General features: G+C 39.4%; 1 protein-coding gene across 15 annotated transcripts in view; it reads left to right on the top strand.

Moving 5' to 3' along the window:
• PEAK1 (pseudopodium enriched atypical kinase 1) overlaps positions 1 to 19,974 on the top strand; it is a 346,674-nt gene that overhangs the window by 307,927 nt on the left and 18,773 nt on the right. For all 15 annotated transcript variants that reach the window (XM_074328311.2, XM_074328312.2, XM_074328317.2 and 12 more), the window contains one exon: positions 3,948 to 4,693. In XM_074328311.2, coding sequence (XP_074184412.1) covers positions 3,948 to 4,693 — 746 coding nt within the window. The remainder of the gene's footprint in view (positions 1 to 3,947; positions 4,694 to 19,974) is intronic.

The following is a 19,974-nucleotide window of genomic DNA, read 5'->3' as shown; positions in this document are numbered from 1 at the left end:
CTTACCAACACTTGCTTATCGTTTTGATTATAGCTAGTTTAGTGGATGTGAAGTGGGGTTGTATAATGGTTTTGGCATGCATTTATCTAATGAGTAATGAGCATTTTTACCATGTGCTTACTGGCCATTTGTGTATATATCTGCTTTGTAGAAAAGTCTGTGCAAATCCTTTGCCCACTTTGAATGGGTTATTATCTTTTTATTGTAAGAGTTATTTATAAATTCTGAATACAAGTCTCTTACCAGATATGTAATCTGTACATATTTTCTCTCATTCAGTGGTTGTCCTTTCACTTTCTTGAAATTGTCCTTTGAAGAACAAAAGTTTTTAATTTTATGAACTCCAATTTATTTAATTTTTCTTTTGTCACTTGTACTTTAGGTGTCATATCTAAGAAACCATTGCCTAATCTAAGGTCGAAAAGACTTATTCCTATGTTTTCTCCTAAGAGTTTTATAATTTTAACTCTTACATTTAGATCTTTGATGGAACATTTTGAATTAATTTTTGTGTATAGTATGAAGTAGGGATCCAACTTCATTTTTTTGCATATGCATATCCAGCGGTCCCAACATTATTTGGTGAAAAGACTATTCTCCAATGAATTGTCTTTGTGTTTTTTTCAAAATTGATTAACCATAAATATAAGGGTTTATTTCTGGGCTCTTTATTCTATTTCATTTATCTATGCTTCCATTTTTTTTATGCCAGTACCCCACCATCTTGATTACTATAGTTTTGAAATCGGGAAATGGGCATTCTCCCACTTTGTTCTCTTTTTCTAAGATTTTTTGGGGGCCACTCTAGATCCCTTGTATTTTCATACGAATTTTAGGATCATCCCGTAATTTCTGCAAGAAAGCCAGCTGGGATTTTGATAGGGATTACATTAAATCTGTAGATTAATTTGGAAGTATTTCCATCTTAACATATTCTCTCATCCATAACATATGTTTCCATTTATTTAATCTTTAATTTTCTTTAGCAATGTTTGATAGTTTTCAGTGTGTAAATCTTGTACTTCTTTTGTTAAATTTATTCCTAAATACTTCATTGTTTTTGATGCTATTGTAAATGGAATTGTGTTCTTAATTTTTTTTATTGTTCCTTGCTAATGTATGGAAGTACAATTGATTTTTATATTGATTTTATATCCTGCAACCTTGCTGAACTAGTATATTAGTTCTAATGTGGTTTTTGTGTGGTTTTTTTGTTTTTGTTTTTGTTTTTTTTGCGGATTCTTTAGCTTTCCTATATGTAAAATTATATCACCTGTGAATAGAGATAGTTTTTCTTCTTTTCTGCTTTTTTTTTTTTTTCCCCTTTTCTAATTTCCTTGCTAGGTTCTCCAGGACAATGTAGAAAAAAGTGAGTGGAAATCCTTGTCTTGCTCCTGATTTTAGGCAGGAAACATCTAGTTTTTTACCATGAAGTATAATATTAGCTCTTGGTGTTTTGTAGGTGCCCTTTATCAGGTTTGAGGATGTTCCCTTCTTTTCCCAGTTTGTTCAGTGTTTTTGTCATGAAGAGATGTTGAATTTTATCAAATGCTTTTTCTGCACCTATTGAGGTGGTCATGTGAGGATTTTGTTTTTTTCCCCCTTTATTCTGTTTACATGGTATAATACCTTGAGTGATATTCAGATGTTAAACCAATCTTGCATTTCTGGGATAAATACAACTTTGTCATGGCATATAGTCCTTTTTATATGTTGCTGGATTCAGTTTACTAGCATTTCTTGAGGATTTTTGTGTCTATATTCATAAGGGATATTAATCTCTAGTTTTCTTGTAATGTCTTTGTCTGGTTTTTGGTACGTTGGTGACATTGGCCTCATTTTTCAAGTTGGGAAGTTTTCTCTTCACTTCTGTTTTTTTTGGAAGAGTTTGTGAAGGATTGGATTTAATACTTCTTTAAATCTTTCGTAGAATTCATCAATGAAGCCATATGTCCTGGACTTTTCTTTATGGGAATTTTTTAAATTACTAATTCAATATCTTTTCTTATTATAGATACCTGTACGAATTTACTACTTTTTATCTTTCAGGCCTAAGTATTTATTCCTCTAGTCATTCAAGAAATATTTATTGGGCATCTATTATATACAGGCCCTGTTCTTGACATAAAGGATGCAACAATGAATCAAACAGAAGTCCTGACCCCCTTGGAGCTTAGCATTCTCATGTTCTTTCTCTTATTCTCATGCTGTCTATCTATATACATATCTTTTTGTTTATATTTTTGTGTAATATAGCTCTAATCCTTTTTGAAAAATTGCTACATGCCACTGATGGAGAAACAGGATTTGCTGTATATATTGCCATAGTTTGTATAGATTCGTAGGTATTCTTGAGCAGAGTTGTCTGTGTGGAAATTGGAATATATAGGTATTATAGTCACCGTATATATTGGTGATTACCCTTAGCATTGCTATGAGGACATATTTTTAATAAAACAAACTACCCTCTTTATTCATTGTCATCCTCAGGACCATCAGTGCCTTCTAGGCTGTCTGATCATCAGTAGGAGCATGTATTCATTTCCTAGGGCTGAACATAAGAGGAATGTGTTCTCCTACAGCTCTGGGGGCTGGGAGTCTGAGATCACGCTCGCTCTGGGACGCTGGGTGGAGCCCTTCCTGCCTCCCCCTAGAGTCCGGTGGCCACCACACTCCTGGCATCGTTGGCTGGCAGCTACCTCACTTCAGCCTCTGCCTCTGCCATGTCATAGTGTTCTCCCTGTGTGTCTTCATGTGTCGCTTTGCTCTTATAAGGACACCAGTTATATTGGATTAGGGCCCACCCTAATGACTCCATATTAACTTGATGACCTCTACAAGGACCCTGTTTCTAAATAAGCTCATATTCACAGGTATCATCAGGGGTTAGGACTTTAACATATTTTGGGAGAAGGGACATAATTCAACCTGTAACAGAGCACTGTGCTCTAACTCCGAGGTACTCAGTAGAAGCCTCAATAACATTACTAATTTTAATAGCTTTCTTAAAAGTTTCATGGTGTATTTCTCTGTCTTTAAAAAAATAATGCCCTCTACCCAATATACCGTAAGCCCTGAAGATGTCATTGATCATACACATGTGTTTTACCTTCTAGGCATAGGTATTGCAAAGGAAGCAGAGACAACTGGCTCTATAACTGGGGCTTATAAGAGATGTTCAAAAGTAGCATCTCTTAAATCACAGTTTATGTGCCCCCCTCCTCCAAATAAAACAGAATCACGTACGAGTTTGTGAATGATGTTTGGAACAGCAGTTGACTACTCAAATGCACTGTCTCCTGACCACAGTCACAGGAATCGTATACACAGACCAGTTTAAGCAGTGGCAGAAGTCATCTCTGTAATGAAATAAAAGAACGTGGTTTATGAAATTATATTCATATGTGTTGGATTGAAAATAACAAAGTTACAATACAGTGTAACTTTGGAACAAATTTAAAAGAACAGAATAGTATCTTCTGAGCACTTATCTAGTGGTCTCATTGTTTCTGGTGGTCTAGTTTTAATTGTTGATAATGCTCCCAAATATTTTTTAATCCACAAATGCTATTATGTTTGCTCTCTCACAATGCAGTTGTTTTAGTGTCTGTCACTCTTTGGTATTCTAGAGGGGTGAATACAGCCCTCAGGGTCAGGAGTGGAGAATCTGGGTTCCTGTTTAAAAACAGCCAACCTCCCTGTCCCTGTGTCACAGAAATGCTGAGCAATTGTTCACATTTGTTGTTCCCACTAAGTATTGGGCTCTACCTTCAATAGTTAGCTGTTTGTTCATTGGTTTTTTTCCTTCTACAATTTGGAATTAAGGCACTGACTTCTCACGTTCTTATGGCCATCTCACATCTTTCTGCTTAAGTTTCAATTACATAACAATAAAGAAAACTTTACTTACCTATTCTTTTTCCTTTCTTTCTTTTCAAACAATCCAGGGCAATCTAGAGCAGCTATGATCCCTCCCAAGCATCCACGGCAGCCTAAGGGAGCTTTGGATGATGCCATTACCTTTGATGGGAAAACAGACCAAGAAGCACCTAATGATTCCCAACCTACCCCACCCCCACTGCCAAAGAAAATGATCATAAGAGCCAATACAGAGCCAACCTCCAAAGACCTCCAAAAATCCATAGGAACTAGTCTTTGTGTTATGGCTAATCCCACCTACGATATTGATCCCAACTGGGATACTAGCAGTGCTGGCTCTTCTGTCAGTTATGAACTCAAGGGACTGGACATTGAGTCTTACGACTCCTTGGAGAGACCTTTGCACAAGGAGCGCCCCGTCCCCTCAGCAGCAAACAGCATCTGTAGCTTAACCACTGTCAGTATTAAGGACAGATGCTCTAACAGCATGGAATCCCTGTCCAGTCGGCGTGGCCCCTCCTGCAGACAGGCCCAGGGCATCCAGAAGCCACAGAGACAAGCACTTTATCGAGGACTTGAGAGTCAGGAAGAAGTGGTGGGGAAGATCCGAAGCCTTCATACAGACACCTTGAAGAGACTGGCTGTTAAATGTGAAGACATCTTCATGGCTGGGCAGAAAGACCAACTCCGTTTTGGGGTGGACAGCTGGTCAGATTTCAGGCTCACCAGTGACAAGCCGTGTTGTGAGGCAGGAGATGCCGTCTACTACACAGCTTCATATGCAAAAGATCCACTTAATAACTATGCAGTCAAGGTAAGAAAATGCTATAAATGTGATTTTAATCTTATCCAACACACTGTTACTGGGACAGATCTGTTCTTTCTTCCATCCCTTCACTCAGCAGAAAGTTTTGAGCATCTACCTTACCCCAGATACTGTGATAAGCAGGGGGCTTACTTTTTTTTTTCTTCTGTTCTTTTTATTTTTTCTTTTTATTTATTTAATTAAAGTTTATTGGGGTGACAATTGTTAGTAAAGTTACATAGATTTCAGGTGTACAATTCTGTATTACATCATCTATAAATCCCATTGTGTGTTCACCACCCAGAGTCAGTTCTCCTTCCATCACCATATATTTGATCCCCTTTACCCTCATCTACCACCCTCCACCCCCCTTACCCTCTGGTAACCACTAAACTATTGTCTGTGTCTATGAGTTTCTGTTTCTCATTTGTTTATCTTGTTCTTTTGTTGTTTTTGGTTTATATACCACATATCAGTGAAATCACATGGTTCTCTGCTTTTTCTGTCTGACTTATTTCGCTTAGTATTATACTCTCAAGACCCATCCATGTTGTCACAAATGGTACTATTTCATCTTTTCTTACCGCTGAATAGTATTCCATTGTGTATATATACCACAACTTCTTTATCCATTCATCTATCGATGGACATTTTGGTTGTTTCCATGTCTTGGCAAATAAAGCTGCAATGAACAGGGGGCTTACTTATTATCTAAAGAGAAACAGACATCTGAAGAGACAGACTTCGAACCCTGTATACTGAGTGCCAAGATAAAGGTGAACAGCATTCCGTGGGAGCTGAGAAGGACCTTAACCCAGACTCTAACGGTCAGCGAAGTCTTCCTGAAGTAGGGGGCCCTTGAGCTGTGATCGTCTGCAAAGGCTGCCTGTACAAATGGAGTCTGTGACATGCCTTTCATTCCATGTTTCTGTATTTCTCCTCTTACCAATAAGGGACCTTGTCTGCCTCTGTTCTGTAACTCCTCTGCTTCCTGGAGCAACACCTTTAGGGAGGAAGATAACCAATATTTGTTGATGTGCCAGGAACTCTGTTAGTGTTATTTAATTTCATCTTCACGTCAACTTTATGAGGTGAAGATCATTTTATCCATTTGACATGTAAGGAAAATAAAGCTCAGAGAGATGAGCTAACTTGGCTAGGGTCGCACAGCTGGAAATTAGTAGAGCTGGGATTTAAGTGCAGATCTCTGAGTCCATAGCCTGCCTGTTGTCCATTATGTCACATATCAATTTCTTACATGTATATCGCTCATTGCAGACAGCCCACGTCCTCAGGACGGCTAAAACTCACGTCAGGAACTTGTCCAGTTCCATTTACTGTGCCAGCGTCACAGGCGTTATCAATGTGCTACAGAAAGCATGGACTCGGAAGTCTGAACGATCTGGGCTCACATTCTGGTTCTGGCACTTAGTCGCTTTGTCACAAATTGCTGCTCTGAGTCCCAACTTCCTCAGTTTTAAAAGAGTGTGATAATGGCAGCCACCTCTGGGGCTGTTTGGCTCAAAGAGAACAGAGTGTCCCTAGTGAGTGTTCATTTATCTCACTACTCCTTAGACTCGTCTCCAGGGTACTTGAGGAACGATACTGAAGCTTCAGGCTCCTCCTCCTAGATGTTTACAGTGTTAATCCGTCTAGTTTGTCAGACGGAGGTTAGGATGAAGGAGGTGTTTTGTTTCCTTCTCATCATATGTTTTGTTTCTTATTTTTCTTTTTTTTAATCTTTCTCTTTTTTTTAATTAAAGTTTATTACAGTGACAGTGGTTAGTAAAGTTAGGATGAAAGAGTTTCTAAAAACACAAAGCTCTATGCAAACTGAAGGTGATGTTCTCTATTCCCACAGTCCCTTCTTGCTGATTCTACTCACTGGTCCAAAAGCAGTTAGCATCCTTAAATGACTCCTATGTGTTAACTTGGCTTAGAAAGACCAGGTGGTGTCTTAGGAAATTACTGGACAGGCCACACTATTGCCCTTACCTGTCAATCACAGCGCTCATTTGGACCAGACCTTTAGCTGGCTGCTCTCTGCAGTCGCGGCACCTGCACCGTTTGGCTGTCTAGTGGCCCTGCCAGAGTGACCCTGTGCCTCAGCCCACACTTTTTAAATTCAGTTGAGGGGTAAACTCCAGAGAGAGGATCTGGATTCAAGTTAACACATTACTGTTGAGCCTAAAATGGCATTTTGAGATTCTGTGTAGCATTCAAGAGCTGTTATGTCAATTAGGGTAATGGGGCCTCATCTACCTTGGATTATCTTATTATCTTATTGCTACAATACAAGATCGCCTATTTCAGAAAGGGGCATTGAAATATATGTTATTTCAAAACAATTGAGAAGTGGGACTTGACTAAGGTATGTATTATTTCCATGCGATGTCGTCTCCTTCTGAAATCAGTGGTCTAGTGCTGATTGCTTTGCCTGTAAGGATGCAGAAGCATTCCGCCAAGGACAGGGGGCAGGTGGCTGTTACAGGGAGCTGCTGGAGACACAAGAGAGGGGTTTTTTTTACATCAAGACCCTCTGGGCTTTTCTACAAGTACCCAGTGGATTGTACAACCTCAGAGAAACAAACTCCTAGGACACCGTGAGCCCTTCCTTTGCAGAGGTAAGCAAGAGACTAGTAGCTGGCTCATACTGTACTGTTTGTCTTCCGAAAGTATCCCTTCCCACACTAACAGAGTTTAGAATAGGCTAACAGGCATGACTGTCTCTCTTTTTAAAATTTATTTTTCAATTACAGTTGACATATTAGCTGCAGGAGTACAGCATATGGTTACACATTTATATATCTTACGGAGCGGTCCTGATCCCCTGACTAGTCTAGTACCCACCTGGCACCTTACATAGTTATTATCATATTATTGACCATATTCCCTGTGCTGTACTTTACATCCCATGACTATCGTGTAGCTACCAATTTGTACTCCTTAATCCCTTCACCTTTTTCCCAACCCCCTTCCCATCTGGCAACCATCAGTCTGTTCTCTGTACCTGATTTTGTTTTTTTGTTTTTTAGATTCCACATATGAGCAAAACATATGGTATTTGTCTTTCTCAGTCTGACTTATTTCACTGATTTCACTTATTTCTCTAGGTCCATCCATGTTGTCATTCTTCTTTATGGCAGAATACTACTCCAGTGTATATAGGTACCACATCTTCTTTATCTGATTGTCTATCAATGGACACTTAGGTTGCTTCTATATCTTGGCTATTGTAACTAGTGCTGCAGTGAATATAGGGGTGCATATATCTTTTCAAATTAATGTTTTGGATTTCTTCAGGTAAATGCCCAGAAGTGGGATTGCTGGGTCATATGGGAGTTCTATTTTTAATTTTTTGAGGAACCTCCATGCTGTTTTCCATAGTGGCTGCCCCAATCTCCCAATGCCACCAACAGGGCACAAGGGGTCCCTTTTCCCCACATCCACGCCAACACTTGTTGTTTGTTGATTTATTGATGATACCCATTCTGACAGTAGTGAGGTGGTATCTCATTGTGGTTTTTATTTGCATTTCTCTGATGATTCATGATGTTAAACATCTTTTCATATGTCTGTTGGCCATCTGTATGTCCTCTTTGGAGAAATGTCTGTTCAGGTCCTCTGCCCATTTTTAATGGGATTGTTTGGGGGTTTTTTGGTGTTAAGTTGTATGAGTTCTTTATATAGTTTGGATATTAACCCCTTATCAGATATATCATTTGCAAATATATTCTCCCATTCAGTAGGTTTGTTTATGCTTTTCTTTGCGGTGCAAAAGCTTTTTAGTTTGATGCAGTCACACTTGTGTATTTTTGTTTTTGTTGTCTTTGCCCTAGAAAACATAATCAAAAAAGTACTGCTAAGACCAATGTCAGAGAAATTACTGCCTATGTATTCTTCTGGAGTATCATAGTTTCAGGTCATTTAAGTCTTTAATCCATTTTGAGTTTATTCTTGTATATGATGTAAGAAGGAGGTCTAGTTTCATTTTTTTGCTTGTGTCTGTCTAGTTTTTCCAGCACCAATTATTGAACAGACTATCTTCACCACATTGTGTGTTCTTGCCTCTTTTGTCATAGATTGATTGACCATATAGGCCTGGATTTATTTCTGGGCTCTCTGTTCTGTTCCACTGATCTCTGTGTGTTTTTATGCCAGTACCATGCTGTTTCGATTACTATGGCCTTGAAGTATAGTTTGCTGTCAGGCAGTATGATACCTCTAACTTTGTTCTTTGTCATGATTACTGTGGGTCTTCAGGGTCTTTGTGGTTCCATATAAATTTTAGGATTATTTCTTCCAGTTCTGTGAAAAATGCCATTGGTATTCTGATAAGGATTGCATTGAATCTGTAGATTGCTTTGGGTAGGATGGACATTTTAAAGATGTTAATTTTTCTAATCCATGAGCACCGTATATGCTTCCATTTATTGGTATGACTGTCTCTTGAAGGGACTACTTAATAATGTTACAAAAGGAAGTCAGTGCTAGAACTTAGCAATTTATAAACCGAAGGTTACTACCTCTTAAATACCAAATCCACTGCAGTAATAGAACACTAAGATCTTTACTTTGGAGGTTGTCTTAGTATGCTCAGGCTGCCATAACAAAATACCATAAAATGAATGGCTTAAATAACAGAAATGTATTTTCTCACAGTTCTTAAGGTTGAAAAATCCAACATCAAGGTTCTGGGTGATTCCATTTCTGGTGAAGCCTGTCTTTCTGGCTTGCAGGTGGCTGCCTTCTCCTGGTGTCCTCACATGGCAGGGGGCTGGGGGCTCTCTGGTGTCTCTTATCCATATCTGGGCCCCACACTTATGACCTCATTTAACCTCACTTACCTCTTTGTAGTCCCTATGTCCTAATAGCACTTCAACATATGGATTTGGGGGCTCACAATTCTGTTCATAACATTTTCTCGTGCCCCCTCCAGCATATTATGTCCTTATTACATGCAAAATACGTTCAGTCCATGCCAACAGCCCCAGGGATCTTAACTCATTCCAATGTCAACTCTAAAGTCCAAAGTCTCATATAAATATCATATAAATCACGTATGGGTGAGACTTGAGTTCTGATTCATCCTGAGGCAAATTTCCTGTGAAACTAGACAAGTCATATGCTTCCAAAATACAGTGGTGGACAGGCATAAAAGATAGGCAGTGCTTTTCTAAGAGGGAGGAAGGAAGAGAGGGAGGGAGTGAGGGAGGGGTGATGGGTCCCAAGCAAGTCCAATATCTAGCAAGGTAGATTCCGTCAGATCTTATGGCTTAAGAATAATCCTCTCTAAAAATGGTGGCATGAGGCGAGCCTCTGTAAAGCTCCCCTGGAATTTACAACTAATCGAACAACAATAACTCCACAAAGGACTCCCTGCACAGCAGACAGGCAAGACAAGGAGGCCCACTACGGAATTCACTGAAAGGTGGGAGAATCATGCGAGCGGGGGAGGAGGGAAGGGAGAAGTGCGGAGACGGAGCAGCGGGGGCACAGGACACAGACCTCGCTCAGTGCTCCGAGCTCGCTGCTTCCCGGAGCTACCGCAGCTGTGGTTGAGGAAAGAACTCGGACTGCTAGGGCTCCACTTATGGCCCACAGGGCTGAGGGGCATATAACACGGCTGAACCCAACGCTCAGGGCAGAGACCTCGGAGCAAAGACTGAGGGAAGAAGGCTGAAAACGGTGGTTTAAGCCCTCACTGCTGAGCAGAGAACGGAGCCTTAGGCACTGAGACCAGCCGCCCCCTCCCTCCCCTCCCAGAGCTCGCCCTGCCCGCACCTGCCCTGTGCTAGAAGCGGAAGAGTAGCAGTGTCAGATAAAAAGAACAGAGTATTTGATGTTCTGAGAACTGTGGACCGCAGACACAGATTCGCAGCCCAACTAGTGCCAGCAAAGGGGAGGGAGCTGTGGAAGCAGGACCGTTGTGGTGGTGGTCGCCGCCATTGCTCTGGGCCACCTCTCACAACTCACCCCACCCCTGGCCCCACCTATCTGGGCGGATCCCTGCAGGAGTAAACAAAACTGCTGAAACACACGGGCTCTGAATCTGGTGCAGGAAGAGCTTTGGAACTTCAAAAGCTCTCCGCATACCCACACGGACACTGTGCCCTGTGACCCAGGAAAACTATTAACAGAGGAGAAGCCCGTCTCCCATGGAATCCCACCCCCATTGTGTGAGACGCTGGAATAGTGCAGAGAAAACATAGCACTACCGTGTGAGAGAGAGGAAAAAAAAGACTGCAGTCGGAGAAGAAATAAAACATTCTACCAACAAGTACTGGCAAACAAAAGAAAGACCTCTTCCTATCAACCTGTTGCAGAACCAACTCCTGTAGATGTCTAGGAAGAGAAATAATAAATCAGTAATTGCCATGAATAACCAAGGCAACAAGACAGCTCAGAAAGAAAGTGAAAAGTCTCCAGAAAAGGAACTTAAAGATATGGAAATATGTGACTTAAATGACAGAGAATTCAAGATTGCAGTTCTGAAAAAACTCAGTGAGATACAAGAAAACACAGAAAGGCAGTTTAATGAACTCAGAAACATAATCAAAGAACATTATGAGCATTTTATGAAAGAGATTGAAATTTTAAAAAAGAACCAAATAGAACTTCTGGAGATTAAGAACTCAATAGAAGAAATTAAGAATGAAATAACCAGCTTAGGTAGTAGAGTAGACCATTTGGAGGAAAAAAATTCAGTGACATCGAAGATAGTAACCTGGAAATTACACAGATGGAAGAAGAAAGAGACTTGAGACTTAAAAGAAATGAAAGAACTCTACAAGAACTTTCTGACTCCATCGGAAAGAGCAATATAAGAATAATGGGCATACCAGAAGGAGAAGAAAGAGAGAAGGGAACAGAGAATATATTCAAAGAAATTGTCGATGAGAATTTCCCAAACTCGTGGAAAGAACTGGATCCTCGAATCCAAGAAGCAAATAGAACACCTAATTCCCTCAATCCCAACAGGCCTTCTCCAAGGCACATTGTATTGAAGCTGTCTAAAATCAACGACAAAGAAAGAATCCTCAAGGCAGCCAGGGAAAATAAGACGGTAACCTACAAAGGAAAGCCCATTAGATTATCATCAGATTTTTCAGCAGAAACTCTACAAGCCAGGAGGGAGTGGAACCAAATATTCAAACTATTGAAAGAGAGAAATTATGAGACAAGAATAATATATCCAGCAAAGATATCCTTTAGATATGAAGGAGGAATAAAGACCTTTCCAGACATACAGAAGCTGAGGGAATTTTCTAATACACGACCTGCACTACAAGAAATACTAAAGGAGGCTATTTGACCACCATCAACAGGGACAATTTGTGGCAACCAAAACATAAAAAGGGGGAGAGTAAAGGCCTGAACCGGAATACGGGAATGGAGAAAGTAAGCGTGCTGAAAAAAATGGAATACTCTAATTATCAAACTTTCTTTTACATAAACTTAAGGGTAACCACTCAAAAAAAATCCAGAACTGAAATATATACTGAAATAAAAGAAGAAACAGAGGGAAACATCATAGAATACCACCACACAGAAATAATAGACAACAATAAAAAGGCAAAGAAACAATGGAGACACAGCCTTACCAGAAAAGTAAAGATAGAATGACAGGAAATCCTCACATATCAATAATCTCCCTAAAAGCAAATGGACTGAACTCACCAATAAAAAGGCACAGAGTAGCAGATTGGATCAAAAAACTAAACCCAACCATATGCTGTCTCCAAGAGACACATCTCAGCTACAAGGACAAGCATAGACTCAAAGTGAAAGGGTGGAAATTGACACTCCAAGCAAATGGTACCCAGAGAAAATCAGGTGTAGCCATAATGATATCAGATGAAACAGACTTCATGGTAAAAAAGGTAACAAGAGACAAAGAATGACATTTGATAATCGTAAAGGGAACTATACAACAAGAAGACATAACAGTCATCAATATTTATGCCCCCAATCAGGGAGCACCGAAATACACCAAGCAACTACTAACAGAACTAAAGGGAGAAATTGACCAAAACACAATTATACTGGGGGACTTAAATACATCATTGACAGCAAATGATAGATCATCCAAACAGAAAATAAATAACGAAATAACCTCCCTAAATGACACATTAAATGAAATGGACATAATTGACATTTATAGAGCACTTCATCCTAAAACATCAGACTATACATTCTTTTCTAGTGTACACGGAACATTCTCAAGGATAGACCATATATTGGGACATAAAATGAGCCTCAGCAAATTTAAGAAGATTGAAATCATACCAAGCATATTCTCTGATCACAAGGCTTTGAAATTGGATATCAACTGCAAAAAGAAAGCAGGAAAAACCACAAATACATGGAGATTAAAAAACATACTTTTAAAGAAGGACTGGCTCAAAGAAGCAATTAGAGGAGCGATCAAAAGATACATAGAAACAAATGACAATGAAAATACATCCTACCAAAATTTTTGGGATGCAGCGAAAGCAGTTTTAAGAGGAAATTTATCTCATTACAGGCCTATCTCAAGAAACAAGAAAACTCCCAAATAAATTACCTCATGTTACACCTTAAAGAACTAGAAAAAGAAGAACAAGTGAAACCCAAGTTATCACGGACACCACAGAAATACAAAGGATCATCCAAGAATACTATGAAGGACTATATGCCACCAAATTCAATTACCTAGAAGAAATGGAGAAATTCATAGAAACATATAGCGTCCCAAGGCTGAACCATAAAGAACTGGAAAATCTAAACAGACCGATCACCAGTAACGAAATTGAATCAGTCATCCAAAACCTTCCCAAAAGCAAACGTCCGGGACCAGATGGCTTCACTAGTGAATTCTACCAAACCTTCAAAGAGGATCTAATACCATTCCTTCAAAAACTCTTCCAAAAAATTGAAGAAGCGACAGTACTCCCTAACTCATTTTATGAGGCCAACATTACCCTGATACCAAAACCTGGTAAGGACAGCACAGAAAAAGAAAACTACAGACCAATATCTCTGATGAATACCGATGCAAAAATCCTAAACAAAATTCTAGCAAATCGAATACAACAATGCATTAAAAAGATTATTCATCACAACCAAGTGGGGTTCATCCCCGGGCCTAAGGATGGTTCAACATCCCTAAATCCATCAATGTCATCAACATCCGCAATCCACAATCCATCACATAAACAAAATAAAGGACAAAAATCATATGATTATAGCAATTGATGCAGAAAAAGCATTTGACAAGATACAACATCCATTTATGATGAAAACACTTAATAAAATAGGTATAGAAAGAAAATACCTTAACATAATAAAGGCCATATATGACAAGCCCTCAGCTAATCTCATAATTAATCGTGGAAAACTGAAGCCCTTTGCTCTACGTTCAGGAACACGACAGGGCTGTCCCCTATCACCTCTGCTTTTCAACATAGTGTTGGAAGTCCTTGCCAGAGCAATCAGGCAAGAGAAAGAAATAAAAGGCATCCAAATTGGGAATGAAGAAGTTAAATTATCACTCTTTGCAGATGACATGATGCTATATATAGAAAAGCCTAAAGACTCCACCAAAAAGCTATTAGAAACAATCAACGAATACAGTAAAGTTGCCGGCTACAAAATCAATGTACAAAAGTCCATTGCTTTCCTATATACTAACAATGAAATCTCAGAAAAAGAAATACAAAAAACAATTCCTTTTGCAATTGCAGCAAAAAGAATAAAATATCTAGGAATAAATTTAACCAAGGATGTGAAGGACCTACATGCTGAAAACTATAAGACATTTTTGAAAGAAATTGAAGAAGACACAAAGAAATGGAAAGACATTCCGTGCTCATGGATTGGAAGAATCAACATAGTTAAAATGGCCATATTACCCAAAGCAATATACAGATTTAATGCAATCCCCATCAAAATCCCAATGGCATTTTTTAAAAGAAATAGAACAAAAAATCATCAGATTTGTTTGGAACCACAAAAGACCCCGAATAGCCAAAGCAATCTTAAGCACAAAGAACAATACTGGAGATATCACACTCCCTGACTTTAGCTTGTACTACAGGGCAACAATAATCGAAACAGCATGGTATTGGCAGAAAACAGACACATAGACCAATGGAATAGAATTGAGAACCCAGAAATAAGACCACATAAATATGGAAAGATAATTTTTGACAAAGAAGCTAAAAACATACAATGGAGGAAAGACTGCCTCTTCAATAAATGGTGCTGGGAGAATTGGATAGCCACGTGCAAAAGAATAAAACTGGACTGCTATCTGTCATCATGTACCAAAGTTAATTCAAAATGGATCAAAGACTTAAGCATAAGACCTGACACAATAAACTGCATAGAAGGAAACATAGGTACTAAACTTACGGACCTTGGGTTCAAAGAGCATTTTATGAATTTGACTCCAAAAGCCATGGAAGTAAAAGCTAAAATAAACGAATGGGACTATATGAAACTTAAAAGCTTCTGCACAGCAAAAGAAACCATCGACAAAATAAAGAGACAACCAACGGAATGGGAAAAGATTTTTGCAAACAGTGCCTCCGATAAGGGGCTAATATCCAAAATATACAAGGAACTCATGCAACTCAACAAGAAAAAAACAAACAACCCAATTGGAAAATGGGCAGAGGACCTGAGGAGGCATTTCTCCAGAGAGGACATACAAATGGCAAATAGACATATGAAAAAATGCTCAACATCACTAATCATCAGAGAAATGCAAATCAAAACCACAATGAGATGTCACCTCACCCCAGTCAGAATGGCTATCATCAACAAGACAAATAGTAACAAGTGTTGGAGAGGCTGTGGAGAAAAAGGAACCCTCATACACTGTTGGTGGGAATGCAGACTGGTGCAGCCACTACGGAAGGCAGTGTGGAGGTTCCTCAAAAAATTACGAATAGAATTGCCATATGACCCAGCAATCCCTCTCCTGGATATCTACCCAAAAAATCTGAAAACATTTATCCATAAATGTTTTATCTACCCAAAAAATCTGAAAACATTTATCCATAAATGTTTTATCTACCCAAAAAATCTGAAAACATTTATCCATAAATGTGTGCTCCAGTGTTCATTGCAGCTTTGTTTACAGTGGCCAAGACATGGAAACAACCAAAATGTCCTTCAATAGATGAATGGATAAAGAAGTTGTGGTATATATACACCATGGAATACTATTCGGCGGTAAGAAAAGATGATATAGGAACGTTTGTGACAACATGGATGGATCTTGAGAGTATAATGCTAAGCGAAATAAGTCAGACAGAAAAAGCAGAGAACCATATGGTTTCACTGATATGTGGTATATAAACCAAAAACAACAAAAGAACAAGACAAACAAATGAGAAACAAAAACTCATAGACACAGACAATAGTTTAGTGTTTACCAGAGGGTAAGGGGGGAGGGGAGTGCAAGATGAGGGTAAGGGGGATCGAATATATGGTGATGGAAGGAGAACTGACTCTGGGTGGTGAACACACAATGGGATTTATAGATGATGTAATACAGAATTGTACACCTGAAACCTATGTAATTTTACTAACAATTGTCACCCCAATAAATTAAAAAAAAAAAAAGAATAATGCTCTGTGATTCAACACCATGCCCTCCAGACCCACTGGGGTGGCCCTGCCCACACAGCCCTCTGTGACTTCCCTCCTACACGGCTCTCTGCCAGGGTGGTCTATCCCTGGCCTTCCAAATCTGGAGAGACAGCCCTACCCTTTGAAGCCTAAGAGGCAATAGGCTTACCCTGGGCCTGTGTTGGTTGTAGGGGCCCTTATCTCTGAAATACCTTCAGGGTCACTCCTTGAAGAATAGCGCACTTTAGCTAGCAGCTGAATGGCTCCGTGGTCCAGTCTGTAGAGGCCAAGAAGTCCTACAACTTTCTTTCATTCCATTCCAATTTCTGTGTCCCTTTAGTTCAAACTGTCGGTGCTTTTGTTGGTGTAATCCCCTCTCTATTTGCAGCTTCTGCTGAGATGGCTGATTAAGTCCGTGAGTCACACCCCTGATATAGCTCTTTATCAAATGGTTGTTCCCCCACACCCTTAGTGTTCCCTTCAGAACAAGCTTTCTCTTTTTTTTGCAATTTGGATGGGTGAGAATTTTTCAGGTCTTCAAATTCTGTTCCTTTTTCCTTAACAATCCTTCTTCAATTCTTTTCTCTCCTGCATTTTACTTTGAGCAGTTAGGAGAAAACAAGCCACTCCTTCAATATTTTGCTTAGAAACCTGTCAGCTAAAGATCCAGTTTCATCACTCACAAAGTTCTACCTTCCACGAAGCACCAGGACCCAAGTTTAGCCAAGCCAAGTTTTTCGTCATTTTGTAAGAAGCACCCTCCAGTTGCTGAGAAACCTCCAGTTTCTGAGAACATGTTCCTCGTTTCTGTCTGAGACCTCCCCAGAATGACCCTTACTGTTCATATTTCTACCAACAGGCCATTGATTATGTAGACATTTTTATCATGCATCTCAAAACTCTTCCAGCTTCTACCCAAACCGAAAGCTGCTTCTACATTTTGGCACCCGTTTCTTAGTCTGCACAGACTGCCATAATAGATTACTGTAGACTGAATTGCTTAAACAACAGAAATGTATTTTTGCCCCATTCCCAGTAAGGAGGCTGGAAAGAGGACTCTCTCCCTGGCTTATAGACAGCTGTGTCTTCATGTAGTGGATTAAGGGTCAGGGTCGGGGACAGAGTCTATCACATCAGGGATGAGAGTTTCAACATAGGACTTTTGGGAGGACATAATTCAGTCTTTTATTCTGTTTTTCATTCGATGTGAATAGTTTTATAATTTTTATTGGTCCTAAACTAAAAGACATCACAACGCAGATCAAGAAAAGCAGATTGGGAGTCAGCTGACATGGGTCCAAATTCTGAGTCTCTTGCTGTGTGTTCCCAGCATATCCTGTAACCTCGCTTGGCTTTCACATGAATGTATGTTAAGTGCCCTAACCTACCTTATAAGATTGTTATAATTAATGCATATATGTTTATGTAGTGAAACTGCTTTTGTAAACTATAAAGCACCTATAAAATAGAATAAAATGATGCATTATTGTTTTTAACAGTAATGGAAAATTACTGCTCATCGTTCTTTAGATCACTCATTGTTATTATTCTTTAATATGAAGCATGAGCCTGAGCATATTTAGATATTTTATTTCTCATTACTTAGAAGATATAAATATGTTTCCTTAAAATTATGAGAGAAAGCTGCTAAATGCTAGCCTAGCGTCCTCAAGAATTTTAGCATTGCCAAAAATTTGAAACAAACTAAGTACCTGATATTAAGGAAACAATTTAATAAATTATGGTACATCAGCCCAATGGGATGTTTGTAGCTATTAAAAATGGTAATTATGAAGACTATATAAATCATGAAAAACTTGTTTTGTAAAATGTCACGTGAAAATAGCAGAATATCAAACAGTGTGATCATAACTTTAAAAAAATTGACCTACAAAATAGTAATATGCAAATAATTCCTGTGTAAGAATAGTAATAATTATAGGTGATTTTATAAGTCATCATGTCTTTTCAATGCAAAAACTAAGGAATTAGAGATTTTGGGTCATTTGACACTGAGCTTCTTGCAAGCAGGTACCCTTAGTTATTCGGCTCTGCAGTCCATTACGCCAGCACAAATTATAAATAGCCCCTATTTCGTGCTCCCCAGCTTTGTACACACTCATCTAGTCTGGATTGCTCTCCTGGAAAGAGCCTTGTCACCTGCTCCTGACCTATTCCAGAGTCACCTGAGGGTCCTCATTAAAAATGTAGTTTCCTTGGCCCCATCCGCACCTCCAGAATCAGAATCCCTGGAAGCTGTGTCATTAGCAAGATTCCTACACACAACCTTTGAGGACTGTTTACACAGTGGTTAAGAATCTGGGCTTTCACTCCTATGTGGGATGTGAAACTGAAGGCAACAAAGGAACAAGACAAGCAAACAAAGAAACAGAAACTCATAGACACAGACAATAGTTTAGTGGTTATCAGAGGGTAAGGGGGAGGGGGATGGTAGATGAGGGTAAGGGGGATCAAATATATGGTGATGGAAGGAGAACTGAGTCTGGGTGGTGAGCACACAATGTGATATATAGATGATGTAATACAGAATTGTACACCTGAAATCTATGTAACTTTGCTAACCATTTTCACCCCAATAAACTTTAATTAACAACAACAACAACAAAAAACAAAACAAAAAACAGAATCAGGGCTTAATTTTAAGTCGGGCAGACCTGGGTTTAAATTTGTGCTGTAGCAACTTTCTGGCTACGTTACCGTGGCTCAGCTACTTGTCTTTTCTAAGCCTGGTGTCTGTATCTGTAAAATGGAGAAAGTAGTTCCTTCTTGAAGCCATGGTGAAACAGCACAGGAATCACTGCATATAGTGGCATGTCTCATGCTCAGAGCGCCATTTGGCACAAAGCAAGCATCCAGCGAGTGGTAGCTATTTATGCCTTCACTCTCTTCTTGTGTGCCTAGAAAGTGCCTCTGTTTTCTTAAAGAATCCAGCTCTGTGAATTTTCTTTTCTGATCTCATGAGGACATGTTGACAGCTCCTCTCTGTGTACCCACTCTCTGCTGAGTGAATTTCGCTGTCACTGCACTATTAGCTATCGAGGTGTACAATTATGCAGTAAGAATGACGTGCCTCCTCCCCACACTGTTAGACTTGAACTTACCCACAGCAGCAGCCCTGGCTTATTAATCCTTACGTCCTTACTATATTATTGATCTAATATCCTTAACCTTAGATAGTATTACATACTGTCTAATATAGTACCATGTATATGGTAGGCATCCAGTAAACACCTTGTTGCCTTTTAGCAAACATTTACTAAATAAAACATCATGATATTGGTGCGGGTTTGCAGAAATGCCTATGAATAGGGCAAAGGCCTTGCCCCCAAGGAGCTTACAGGGGGGGAAGACAAAGGCAGGCGTAGCTCGAAAAGAGGCAGATTATAATGAGGTTCTGAGTGGTGTACAGGGATATGAAGATGAGTGAATGGAAAGCGTCAGCTACCACTCACCTCAGGGCTGACAGAAAGGGCCTCTTGTGTGGTGAGTAGCGTGCATGGGGAGAGTAGTGGGAAATCAGGCCATGGAGAGGTTTGGGGACAAATTTAGAAGCTTTGAATGATAAGCTGAAGAGGTTAGACTTTATTTTATGTTCTGTGGCAAGTCAGTAAGGATTTTTAAACAGAGGCATAACATAAGATTAATGATAT

The sequence above is a fragment of the Rhinolophus sinicus genome, chromosome 3, assembly GCF_057876585.1.
Source record: "Rhinolophus sinicus isolate RSI-liver-muscle chromosome 3, RSI-T2T, whole genome shotgun sequence".
In the NCBI taxonomy this organism is placed as follows: domain Eukaryota; kingdom Metazoa; phylum Chordata; class Mammalia; order Chiroptera; family Rhinolophidae; genus Rhinolophus; species Rhinolophus sinicus.
Note: the sequence above shows the minus strand (reverse complement) of the source record. Positions and strands in the feature narration are given on the sequence as shown.